Raw genomic sequence first — 13,879 nt, 5'->3', positions numbered from 1 at the left:
TACAGTATTCATCTGTATATCCACATAACTGGGTGAAATGAATGTCAAGCTGGGAAAGTAGAACTGCAAGGGTAGCGTTTCTCTTGCCGGGGGGTGGGGGGGAGAAAAACATCAATTCCTTCCAGTGCTTTATGGATTTTTGTATTCCCCCTGGAATTAATGTTTGCTCTAAATTCAGACAAGCCATGCTTCAGAGCACACATCCTTGAACCTAGAGTGAATATGAAAGATTTTAATGCAGGGCTTTTAAGTGTGTTTTAATGATCTAGTTTCAGACCAGTGGTCCTCCGCTGAGCATTACATCAGCTGTTTTCTCCCCCTTGAGAGATTAGGCCTGTATTTCAGATTATTTTCCACAGCAAATACAAAGGGAGAAGCTGTTTGTTTAGCAGGCGTGATTAACCAGCAGGATTATCAGACGGCCTATTTTATATTGCTCCTCGGCCGAACGGATGCAATGCGACGGACTGCACTTCGGTGACATACGTCGTCGCCGCCGCAGCGGCGCCCTTCTCGAGCGGTGAAACTATTTGTTATCAATTAGCTCGTTGCCGTCACTTCGCGGACACTCGAAGCAGACGAAAAGCTAATTAAATCTCAGATTTGTCTAATTAGTTTATTATCCAAATTTGCATTTAAATGTGCGCGCTCCTCGGCCCCGTCGAGACACGGAGGCTGTCGTTCCTTTGACGTCCCTCGATAACCTAGTCGTGCATCTGATCAGTCGTCAAAAATGTTTCACTGATTACGAAAAGGCTCGTCCCCCCCGAGGTTAGTCCCCCGAGAGCTTTGCACCCACGCCCGCTGCTCCGAAAGGCGGTCCCCGGCTACATCAATATGTTAAATTGGTTCATTCCAGCATCCTAATAGATTTTTCATTGGTCGACCAATGATGTGTAACTGACCTGTATTAAACATTTACAAAGGTGACAGTTTGCTTTCTTGGGCCGGACTCCAATTCCCCATTACGCTCCTACACTCGAGCTTTTTCTAATTTGCAGATTAACAATTTTCAGGGTTTAGTTTTTGGAAAAAAACTGAGCTTTTTGCCTTCGGCGGCCTCACTATTGATGTAGTTTCATATGCACGGAGAGCTTATTTGTGCTATATCACAAGGTTTTTATTATTATTCCAAGCAGCATGGGGGAAGATAGAAGCCTGGTTGGTTTTATGTCTTTAAAGACCTTCCGAAACAAAAAAATAATGGAAACCTAACCGGCTAATTATTCCAATAAAAGAGAGAGCAGAAAACCATATTGGACATAATATACACAAGAACACGGCACTCATAGCATATTATTCAACACATTTAATAATTAAAGTTCACTGCTCAAAGTTAATGGATTTCAGATACTGGGAATGTATGAGGTAATTTTAGGCCTAACAGCTGGGCACGACGAAAAGTGCAGTTTAGTGTTTCCTGGCAGGTCTCTTCATCTGTGCGGATCAGGATTAGTTCAAAGGTTGACTTTCTTTAAATAAATCAGCAAAAGAATTTTTTATCTTTTTTAAATTCTCTTTAAATACTACACTAAACATTACACTGTTGTTGTTGTTGTTGTTATTATTATTATTATTGTTATTATCATCGTCAAACATTTTCTGTACTGGAGATGTTGGTCTAATTTCCAAGCGCTTTCAGTTGTTTCGATTTTAACCGTCTGAGTTAAATCACAACCCAAAAGTGCTCTTTAAACTCTTTTCTTGGTTTTTTCTCCCAAAGAAGGATGTTCCTGGGCTCCTCTCCAGCCTCCATTATGGCCAATAACGGGCATCTAGTGTGTGTTGAACATTGTGTTTAGCATGAGAAACCAGCTGAGCCTGTCCAGCAGCTGCCTTGTTGCTGCCACCCTGGCTGTGATTTATTTGGCGTGAAGCTGCAGTTTTCCCACCGACCACTAGGGGCACTAGGGGCACAAGGGGCAACTCCGCTTTGTCCACTTGGTCCATTGAATGTTGGTCCTGTTAAAGTTTCCAAAATGAAGATTCAATTCAATTCAATTTATTTTTATAGAGCGCTCTTCTCACGCAGTGACACTGAGCGCTTTAACACAGGCATAAGGCAAGAAAAACAAATACATCAGATAAAGAAACAAAGAAGACAGTTGACTACCGACTATCATAATATAATGCTTTTATAGAGCTATAAATATGCCTGCTGGTCATGGAGGAAGGGACAAAAACTCCTAACCGAAACTGAACCCCCTCTGGGGGTCCAAGGGCCAGTGGCTGCCCGGCCCTCCTGGGCATTCTAGATTAAATACTAAACACTAGAATAAATAATAAAAGTCTCAAAGACTAAAAATCCCCAACAGATGTCACAGCCGTCAAAAACAACCAATATATGTCAGTAACTGCATTTGTGATCACAGTAGGTGTTTCCTGTAGAGGAATGAGATTGACAACTGAAAATAACTGCACAGAGACTGCAATGATAATGTTTACCTTGGAATGGAGTACATTTGCATTCACTTCCTTCTCGCTCTTTATTTGTCCTTCTAGTGGGCAGTGTGCCATCTTGTGAGGAACAAATAGTACTACAGCCCTCCTTTGCCTTGTTCCTATAATAATAATAATAAGAATAATAATAATAATAATAAAACAACTCTTCTGTATAAGTCTCATTAAAATCAATTAGCAAGCCCATTTAAGTAGTGTATTGTACACCTGGCCTAAAGAAAATACCACAGCCAACATGTATTTTTTTGGTTAAAAGATATGGTGATGTAACCTGAAGGTTGCTGATTCAAGTCACCTTGAACGAGTTACTCACCCTGATTTGCTGCAGTGAAAATACCCTGGGCAAATGCTGTAATTTACTTTGGATAAAAGCATTAGCTAAGTAGCGAGATAATATTTTTTTCCTGTTAAAAATAATAAACAGTGGCGTGCCTCGTGTCCTTGTGGCGCTGCCCTCCAACACTTCCTTCTCCCCCCGTATCGCTTTGTGTGATCAGCCGCTGTCAACACACGTACTGTTTTTATCCTCGCACCTGTTGAACGACGAAGACTTGGAGCCCCACCAAAAAAACACACCTGAAAAAACACCGCATTGTGTAGTGTAATTATTATGTTCTCTGGGTGAGATTATATAATCCTGCGATCATAACTCTTATAATGGAAATGAATGTTATATAAGGTTCATATTGAAAGCTGGGATGAAGACACTGCAGCGGCATCTTATTACCTTCTCAGCAGCCCTCCCCATGGATGGGGGAGGTCTATAGACACAATGAAGTGCTTCACACACACACACACACACACACACACACACACACACTCTGTTAACCTTCATAAAGAACCGTCTCTGTGTTAACACCCAGAGCTGCTAAAAGCAGGTCATTATTGATAGCCTGGCTATACACAACAATTAAATCAGAATTAATGACAGAGCACGTTACATTTTTCAAAGACTTACACTTAACTGCATTTTTGAAAATATGAACTGCAGGCAAAGCTGTTTCGCTGTTTTAATCAGATGAAACCTGAGACTCGCACAAGAGAAATGTACTAGGAGGAGGTGCCAGGATCCGGAGAAAACCAGAACAATGGGATGCAAAGTGGATAAAATGTGGATTAATGGACATGTTCAGGATGTGCAATGTTTTTGCTGCATGGTCTGGTGAACAATGGTAATGTGCAAGTGAAAGACTCTGCTTTTTCATTTTTCGCATTTTCACCATCCTACATACATGATATTTCCAATTTTTCCCCGCTTTCTAATTTGCACTCATTAAGATACTTAAGGTGTTGACTTCCTTGCACATTTCCTTTATATCTAAAAGTTTTTTAAAAAAAAAAAGATGTTTTGGGATGTATTACAAGAGCATAATGAAAATATACAAGTATATTTTAATTATTGCTTCACCTACATTGGCCCAACATCTACTTATATTTGCCACTATTCCTGAGAGGTGTGTGTGTATGTGTGTGTGTCTTTGCGTATTGTCTTGGCTCATGTTACTGTCGTGCTCCAGTTCTGGCACCAGCAGCAAGAACCACGGCTACTGAAAAAAGTGCACGAACCCTGTAGCCCTGTGGTGGGGCATCCCAGTATTGGGGGGGGGGGGTCGCCCTGCTCCAAAGACATGTGATCTTGGGCAAAATTGCAGAACAGCGCACATATCCGGATTAAAAACGATCCCACGTTGTCTGGGAGTTTAAATGGATAAATTGGAATGATTTTGCAGGTTTTTGATCGCAGATGATTCCTCAGCTGGGCTCTGCCTGTTCCGAACCCAGGATGTTGTACGTCAAGGTCTCGGTTTACCCTCCGCGCTCCTTCTTCCTCCCTCTTTTGTTCGGTTTCTTAACAAACGTTATTCAAGTACGTCCTGGCGCTGCGAACAAATTTCCTATTTCTCAAGAAGTGAAACTCATTAGAAAAGATTGTTCATGTAAACGGTGAAATTACGGTGAAACGGCGAAAAATGGCAGTGTACCACGGTATAGTTGTTCTGTGACTAGTCTGAAGGTTACGGTTGGTGTAAACGTCGGGTTATATGTATTTATGTTCCGAGCTGTGATTAGTCATGTTTAAGATAGTAGTCTGAACTGCTGGCTCCAGGGGGTGTGGTGTGTGTGTGTCGGGGGGGGGGGGGGGTCACATCCTGTGGGAACTTTTGCCCCTGTTTGGGTGCGCACAATAAATAGCAGCAACCATAGTTATCTTTCATAGCCTGGAGTGTTTTTATATTGAGATAGGAATACGGTTCATTACCCAGCTGTGCACATTCAAACTTCTGTGTCAAAGGTGCACTTCCCTGGAAATTTAGAAATATGATTTATTTATCCATTTTATCAAAACAAAGGGGGAAGTGAATTACGTTCCTTTCTGGCTTTCTCTCCGCACCCTCCTCCCCTGCATGTTTTCTCATGTTTGTGTGTGTGTGTGTGTGTGTGTGTGTTTCTGACGCTCTCTCTCGCTCTTGTTTCCCCTCCTCTGCCTCATAAAGGAACATTTAATTGCAGTTTCCTGCTTCTGGCGCTGGGTCTTGACCAGCTGTATGAAATATAGTCACATCGCTGTCAATTGGCCAACTGCTGAGCTCAAGGAAAATAACGAGAATTAAAATCTCGCCGAGCCACTTGAACCCTTAAAAGCACATTTTTATCAAAAAGGAAATATGCCACTTACTAAATTTGTTAAGCAAATAGTTTAAGCAATTTTTTTCCTCCCCCCGCGACCCCACCCCACCCCCCAAAGTTCAGTACAAGAGAGCAGTGTCTCGTTTTGCCCATACAAGGGAATGTGGAGAGAATGATACACACATTTAGTCAGTTCCCTGACATCTCGCTGTGCTTCCGAGGGCTATTTCCAGTCTTATGGAAGCAATCAGTAAGAATAAAAGCATATCCACAACAGGCAAATTGAACTACATCTGATGTCAATCTCCGGCTAAAATGTCAAAATCCCAAGGTCGGAGATCTCCGTGCCCTTATTTTTGACTGTAAAAGAGCGACCGTAAAAGCTACGTTAATGTGGATCTGGGCTGGAACGTGCAGGACCGACACACACACACACACACACACACACACATTTTGTTCCAGACTTTCATATTTCAGATTGTTATTAAGGAACAAGATAAGTCACTGTGCCCATTATTATGCTTTCATTATATAAACATGAGTTGAAACATTGCTTTGGGAATCAGGTATTTGGCGGCTGTGTGCTGTTTTGATTTGACTGCTCAGAGTGAAGGTTTTCCAGTTTTAGCAGCTGTAACATGTTTAAACTCTTGGTAATGGGATCTGAAGATGAATGTTCCCCCTGGGCTCCTGCTTAGCTCCGCTGCTGGCCACCTGCCAGCCCCCCCCCCCCTCCGGCCATCCAATGGTCTCCCTTCACGCTCCCCCCCGCGATGGCCGTGCCCAGGCATGCTCAGTGCGGTCCACCCGTCTGGAGCGTTACATTTTGAGTGCGCGGTATGAGAAACATGGTAAACACAGGGAAACGGGGAAGGTGGGAACACACAGCGCGGGACTAAGATCCTTTCGACATGCTTCAGCCTTACTGGGGAAGGGAAATGACGCCGAATGATGCGTCGGGGGTGGAGGGCCTGAAAAATATGTGAAATAATTAGCCCCCCCCCCCCGTGGTATTGGCGTTTCTCTTGCGTTGTGAGCTGCGAAATGTGTTTTGACTGCATCTCTCACTGCAGAGGTAGTATTTATAATTCCGCATTCCTCTGATGCCTCCCACCGTGACTCATTAATCACACAAATCACATTATGAAAACTCCTGGCCGCTGGAGCAGAAAGTGTGATTACAGCGAAATGTATCCCTTCCAATTACTGTCTCCGTATCGGGGTCTCAATCAAGAATGTGGAACAAGGAAGATTAGAAGAGAAGTATCTCCATGTGTTCAATTAGGCCCAAACACAGGTTTTTTTTTTTTTCTTTTTTTCTATAAAATAATATTTGAAAATGGAGTGGGTGACGGTTAGAGGTTTCTTAAAAATATCGTACCTTGGTTCGCACAACCAAAGTTGGTAATATTCAACCTGTACCACAATCTTAATGAATTTTGAAAGAGTTGATCACCTTTTAGCAACATCTCCGATGGTGCCACATGAACATAACTGCTAAATGTTGTAATCTTTTCTCCTTGTGTTGTATCTACCTGTATCTCTATGTATTTCCATTTTCTCAGCTCACTGATTCTGTCTGTGTTGTTGTGACCCAGTTCTGATCTGTTGTCCATTAAAAAATAACAAATGGTGGTCATAATAAAAGAAGTATTAGATGCTTCGGGTCACAAAAAATGAAAAAAAAATTGAACTGCCATTATAACCTGGTTGAATAAGTTGTTTTAAATGAAACAAAGTAGTGCTGCGTGCCTTTTTGTCAGCCCAGCGGTGTGTAAAGATGAGCGCGTTTGTGTGTTTTTATAAATCACAGCAGCTTCTACTATGAAGTCCTGCCATGAGCAAAAGTATTGGGCACTTTATGGCACCAAATATTTTTTGGCCAAAACGTTGTTTCCATTATAAGGGTCTGAATAAATTTAAAACCCTTTTGTTTAAAACATTTCCTGAGAATTTCAGTTTTCCAAACAGGCGTGCGTACGTTTCTCTCGAGACACAGTGTGAAGGTTTGGGGTGTGTGTGTGTGTGTGTGTGTGTGTGTGTGTGTGTGTGTGTGTGTGTGTGTGTGTGTGTGTGAGAGAGAGAGAGAGAGATCCAGGGCCCCTGTGACACTGCCTGTCCCTTTCTGCGACCCTCCAGGCTCATCCTCCCGTACGAGAGGTACACCAAAGGAGAGGAGGACAAGCCCCTTCCCCCGGCCAAACCCCGAAAGGCGGAGGCCGGCGCCCAGGAGGGGGTCGCCAAGACAAAGGTGGTCATCGCCAAGCGTCCCAAAGACGAACAAAACCAGAAGCCCAAGACTGAAAAGGACGTCTCGGTGAAAAGCCCGGAACCTTCCCTGGTCAGTCGCTTGTGCTCTCCTTTAGCTCCACGCACCCAAGGAACACGCTGCGCCCTGAAAGAGAGTAAAAAAACACGACAGCCCACTTTAGGCAGGGAGCAGTTCTTTATTTAACAAATAAGCTGTCAAAGTCTCAGTGGAACACGGCTGTCGGGAGCTGCTGGTTTTAACATAATTATTTTAGCCTGAATAGAGCGTCTCGCCACTTCAGTGTAGAACGGAGGGTAAAACGGTATTTCCCTGCCACAGTAAGTGCTGGACTTTTCCCCTGTTTGCCTCTTTAGCTGCTGAATTTCTCCCTCTGAAAAGCAGAACTACATCCTGCTCCTCGGTCCTTGTCCTTGAGCTCTGGGTGTGCCTTCGATGCAGCTCTCCTCACATGCAGCGGGGCTGCCAGCTTCTCGACGATAAACAGTATTTATTCGCCGCCGAACGCGACAAGCCGGTGGTTACCGTGGAAATGCTTTATATCACATTTTATGGGCTATTATGCAGAGAACGAAGGGTTGCTGTATTCCGTTCTTACGTAAGACGTGCGTACTATTTTTATCCCCCCCCCCCAAAAAAAAAAAAAAAAAAAACAATAAATCCATAGTGATTTGGAGATGTCGCTCCGGTTAAGCTCAAATTGGAGAAAAAGAACGCTGCACAGGAAGGGAATGGAAATGGAGTTATTATTTTTCCATGAAGAACCAATGATTGTAAAAGAGATGAAAAGGTCCTTTGAATGTTCTCCTTAAGTGTCGAATTTAGACACTTTTTCGAAGAGCTACAAGGCATATATTAACTTCTGCTCGCATGAAATGAGTAATAGGGCTGCAGTTTGGAAAGAAAGGGTACTGCTATACGGCCTGACTGGTTTTCCTGTGACACGGCTGCCTCATCGGTTTGGTATGTTCTTCAATTCGAAGGCCTCATGAGATAGCTGATTGTACATGGCAAGCAGAAGATGTAAATGAAATTCAGCTTCAGCGAAAAGAAATGTTTCAAAAAAGAATGGAAATGGAAATTTTAGAACCCCAAAACAAACTATTATAATCCAACATTCTTTGAACGAGGCCAGAATTTTCTGATAATGTCATGTGGACAGTCATCTGCCAGCAATCTGTCTACATGCTTTTTTTTTTTTTTTTCTTTTTGCTTGGAGTTACAACATTGTAAGAGACGTTCATTCACTGCGGGGAGACTGTGAACAGCTGTGGCTCTGGAGTGATGTAAGCATTGCCAACAAGCAAGTCACACCCCATTAGGGCTGTGCAATGTTGACTGCTAGTCACCAGGCACTGAAAGCCTACAAGTTGCCGGGGAGCGTCAACAATCCCAAAAAGACCCGTCACTCCAGAGCGATGCAGGCCGAGCCCCGTTGCGACCCCGAAGGTCGAAGGTGGTCGGCAACACAAAGGAGCAGAATTGCAGGAAACACGAGGCGTAAACAGGCACCGTTGCCCCCCGTTGAGCATAACGCAACTTTCACAGTAAAGTGAAAGGGATTTTACAGTGTAATGTTACAAAAACAGGTACGTCTGCTGCTGAAAAGGGAAACTTAAAATGGGATCACCGCTCAAGCTTTTGAAAGTCTAGCACTGGTGGAAATGAATTTCTGAGCTCCTCTCTACAAGTGATAATGAACTGAAAGGAAGTAGCCGGAATAACAAAAGAGGGCTGCTTTGTCAGACACCTCTGCAAGTTCCTATTGTCAGCGATCATGAATGAACGGGCAGGGTGGCCGCCTGCCTTTCGATGCTTTCGGTGCCTTTCCGTGTTTTGTTTGTACTGATGGTATCTGAACGTTAAGTTTAGTATATTAAAGGCTGGAGCAAATGTCGAAATAGCTCACATTTTCAGGGTGAGTCTGAAAAACTTGACTGATAAGGATTAAACGCTGCAGCACCGTGCAGAACTAGTCCAGCAAAAACTGCACACTGTTTTCTATTTAACAGGACCAACTTCAGTCCACCGTGACAGGTAATATAGTTAAGTCCCCGACTTACCCTGTGTGTACTTGGCACTCAAGTCACCTGTCAACGGTCGATATTGACCATAACTTAGATCTGCTCCAATGATTGCTTTCATGTGGCAATTTGTAAATAGTCCCAGCTTCTCAGTGAAGGACCTGACTCTTTGGGGTCAGTTTCAGTTAAGTATATTTGACTTGAACGTTTTGCTTGATGGAACGTTTACTTTAACTTTGGCAGAGGGGTGACTGTATTTGCGTAAGGACCACGGCGGCGCTAAAGACTCCTCCAGTGGCTAACGGCTCTGTGTCTGGCTGCAGGTGCCTGATGATGAGACGAAAACCCAAGTGGAAGCCAGCGTACAGTTGGAGGCTCAGCAACTTCTCAAGGAAAAGTGCGACACCAGAAAGGAGGAAGAACAAGGCGAAGTGGAAGAGTTACGGATCACCTCGAAGGAGGATGCCATGACCGGAAAGGTGGAGGAGAAGCCGGCACTTCGGGCACCACCTTGGGAGAATGGCACGTCTGACCAGGTCACACAGGACAAACCAACCTCACCTCAGACTACAGCCAAGTGTGTTGAACTCCAGGAGAAACTCAGTCTTGAGCTGCCTCAGGAAGGGACCGCTCCGAAGCCGCTGCATCTACCCTACACTCCCTATCAAAACGACATGCCCGAAAGTGGTACTCCGGGCTCTGTAGGCGCGGGGGACTCATCTGTCGTTAAGGAGCCCCAAACTCATGTCGGCATGGTGCTACCCACTTTGAAGCAGAAGCCTTCGCAGACCTTCGCAGTTTCGGAGGTCATCCCAGAGAAAGAAGAACTTTCCAGCAAGGATGACTCATGCGCTGGATACACATCGATGGCATACCCTAGAGTCAATTCCGGTATTATGTCACCTCTGGCAAAGAAGAAGCTGTTGTCTCAGGTCAGTGGGACTGGATTGCCTAACAGTTATTCCTTTGGCCAACCTCCACCCTTAATCAACACAAAATGCACAAGCAGTGGTGCCAATGACCTAACTCCACTACAGAGTCAGCTGGGGTCCGTTGCAGAGACTGTGGTAGTAAACAGACCATCTGTCATCCAACATGCCCAAAGCTTCAGGGCCCGAAACACCGAGGAGAGGAAACCTTTGGGAGATGATCTGGCACGTGATTCTTCTGGGAAGTCGGAGACCCAGATGAGTTCAATAGGGGAGCCATACTTGTTAAGGACTGACTTGTTGAAGTCCCAGGACAACATGGAGAAAACAGCAGAGAAGCAGGTGTTACATCCAACCCAGGTGCCGAGCTATATGGGCGACTTCTACCCCTCTGCACACTTTCACAGCCTCTACAGACAGACAGAGCACCACAGGAGGAAGGAGCAGATGACCAAATATTTGGGCAGAGAGCAACTTTTTGCAGAGTATGAAAACATGCAGGGTCTCCCTCCCAGCAGCCCGCCTGAGAATGTTGGCTTGTCTTACTGCGCTCACTTAGGCCAAAAGGAAAGGCTTTCTCCGGGAGACCGACTCTCGGAAGACCAACCAACAGACTTGAGTCTTCCCAAGTCTTCTCCTAATGACCTTTCCTCCTCCAAGGGCTCTCTCTGTGGCCTCCCTCATTCCATTATCACCCCTATATTTCAGGGGGCCAACAACCAGACCTCAAATGTGGACTATCACCCCAGGGCCTGCCGCGTCTCACCCATGGCGATGATCCCACCTAAAAAAAGTGTAGACCGCCCTCCGAGGGGCGGCGGGACTTCTCAGAATGATCGCGGTGAGGACGTCATTGGGTACAAGGCGGAGGAAATGGTGCGGCCCATTCTGAGCACCAAAAGCAGCCCTCAGAACATTGGTGCTGCCAGGCCTCTGAAGAGGAACCTGGAGGAGCTGGAGAACGGGCTCCCCGAGAAGAAAATCCGGGCTGTAACACCCATGCACTCCGCCAAGGACGCTGCAGGGAGAGTTGCAACGCCAGATCTCGAGTGTGAGGTCACAAAGCCAGCAGAGCCTGTCCACGCCATGCACGTCAACAGCTACGCGGAGAGCCACAAGTTCCCGCTCCCCTCTCCCATCTTCCCGGGACTGTACCACGGGGCATTCGTATCTCAGGTGCAGGACATGTGCGACGGACTCAGCTCCTGCCTCCCAGCCGGGTACTCGCACCCTCTGCAGTACTTGAAGAACCAGGCTGTCGTCTCACCTCTGGTGCCGCCCTTCGCCATCCATTCTCTCATGATGCAGAGACAGCTGCTGGCGTCCACAGCCAGCCCGCCCCACCTGTACCGACATCCCATCGGGGCTTCTTACGGGGACCTCCTCCATCACGGCCTGTACCCTGTGTCCGCGCTGAACGCGCAGCCGGCTTTCAGCCCACCTCAGCTGCCCTCCGTGCACCCGAGCACCAAACTCTCCTGAGCGAGCCAGAACCGGCAATCCCACCGGCATGGCAGCGGTGCATTTGTCTTACCCTCCGTCAGACTGTCGTCCTTCCCAGCCATCACGGCAGCGTGGTGACCGATGGCGGGCAGTGAACTGCTAAAGACACTTGAAACTAAGAACAATCGTTTTTTTTTTTGCACCTGATTATTTTTTGCCACTGATGTTCTATGATTTGCACATTTATTCAGACTTGGGCCAGTTTGGGCCGATCATTTGTCGTCCTGGTGACACCGGTTGCAGGTTCCGGTCACTGTGCGGTTTAAAAATACTGTGGAGGTGACACGGCGCGGAGGCTCTGAGGACTCTGGGGGAGCGGCGTGGCCCTCGAGTCACAAGGCCGGCCATCCAAAGGACAGAAAGGCGCCGTGCGACGAATCCACGCGGCGTTTCCCTACGTTCGCGTTCTCCTCGTTTCGAACACTATGGAACATTACAGAACACTGTTAATGCAACTATAATCAAGGTTTACGGTCAGAAAAGTTCAGCGGTCATTTTAATGTTATTCTTCGTTGTACATTTATTATTTTTTTAATTTAACTGTAGCTCCCTAGTGGTAGCTTCATTTCAAAGTCCCGCCGGTTACCACGAGCAACTCCGTACTGTTGGATGCAACACTTTGGGACTGCGGTTTGCAGCAAATAATTCTGTTGCGTGTAAATAAGAGCAGAGCTGTTTCCTGTCAGGATCCCTCCGCTGCGGCGGCGGGAAAACGTGAAGCGGGCTCCACAGAATGTTTCGGTCGCTTTGCGAAGGATCCCCTGGAGCTTCCCTCATCACGTAGCTGCCAGGCGTTTGCCAGAATGATCCTAAATAAGTTTCTCGAGTCTAGGACTAAGGTGTTTGTACATACAGAAGCGAAATTATTAAAACGTTTTCTATCCTGTTTCATTAGCTACTGTAACCTCTGACAGCTCTGAACGAGAAGTGACAAACACGGGTGGGTGTTTTTGCGAGGAAAAAAATGACGTGCAATGTCCAGAACTACTTGGAGTCAGAAGTTGGCTTTTTCCCTGCTGGTGTTTTTTTTTTTTTTCCCCCGGACCCTCCTCTACTTTAGCCAGAAGACAATTCAGGAGCTACGCCAGCATTAAAAGACTTCGCAGAAAAATTGTTTTAAAAAACAATGGTTCGTCCTAGGAGCACTTAACTAAGCACACAAAGCCAAATCCCCTGCAGACCCTCTCATGGAGAATGCTGAAGTTCTGAATATGTTCATAATGGTGACAGCAATCAGTGAAAATTGTTTTTTAATGTAATGACACAAACCGTAATTTGGAAAATGCTTGTCAGCACCAAAAAATACATAGTAGTAGCTTATGTAATTCTGTTTTTGCACAAAGGATTTGTTGGGGGGGGGGGGGGGGGAGCAAAATTGTTTAAGGCAACATGATTGAAAGTCTCCTGTTGTCAGGAGTAACCTCTTTTAATGTGTTAGTAGGGGGTGGGCGGCTGCTGGGGGGGAGGGGGGGTGTGCGCTGGGTGGGCTAAATAATAGTTTAAGAAATGTATTTTCTCCAAAAGTTATTTTGGAGTAACACTCAAGGTTGTTATGTAATATTTTTAAAATGAATAATAAACTGTTTTATAAGCATAACGAGGCTGCAGTCTGTCCGATTTGCACTTGCACATGACCCAAAAACAGAGCATTGTTGTACTGGGAGATCATGTGGACAGGGTCTGCTCATATTTAACTAGAAACAATAGACGCTGCAGTACGAAACTGGGTCTGGGCTGTTCGTGCCTTCTTGCGTTTGCGGTTTGGGCTTTGGAATAAAAGACAGATTGGACTCTGAATGACGGCACGTTTGAGCGGAAACGCTCGGACGTCGCGATTCGCACTCGTTCTGTACTGTCACCGAACTGCGCTACACTGGGACTTGTGGCCGGAGAGGGGGACGTGTTGGAAACGCACGGCCGCACGGAGGAATTCAACACCGCTCGAGTGTCGATCAAGGCCGCGTGGCTCCTGCGGCTGGAGCTCGTCCGGCCCGGTTTACGGCGTTCGTCTTTATAAGAGTAATGCGGAAATCCTGAGTGTTTCTGATCCCTTTAATTATAATCTC

General features: G+C 45.8%; 1 protein-coding gene across 4 annotated transcripts in view; it reads left to right on the top strand.

Annotated features, from left to right (window-relative positions):
* The window catches only part of arid5b (AT-rich interaction domain 5B), a 67,336-nt gene extending 54,493 nt beyond the window's left edge, over window positions 1–12,843 (top strand). For all 4 annotated transcript variants that reach the window (XM_018761152.2, XM_018761151.2, XM_018761153.2 and 1 more), the window contains 2 exons: window positions 7,228–7,429; window positions 9,705–12,843. In XM_018761152.2, coding sequence (XP_018616668.2) covers window positions 7,228–7,429; window positions 9,705–11,792 — 2,290 coding nt within the window. In that variant the 3' untranslated portion in view covers window positions 11,793–12,843. The remainder of the gene's footprint in view (window positions 1–7,227; window positions 7,430–9,704) is intronic.
* Window positions 12,844–13,879: the final 1,036 nt, after the last annotated feature.

Source organism: Scleropages formosus, chromosome 24 (assembly GCF_900964775.1).
Source record: "Scleropages formosus chromosome 24, fSclFor1.1, whole genome shotgun sequence".
Classification (NCBI taxonomy): domain Eukaryota; kingdom Metazoa; phylum Chordata; class Actinopteri; order Osteoglossiformes; family Osteoglossidae; genus Scleropages; species Scleropages formosus.
The sequence above is the reverse complement of the archived record's forward strand: the minus strand, read 5'-3'. Positions and strand labels throughout refer to the sequence as shown.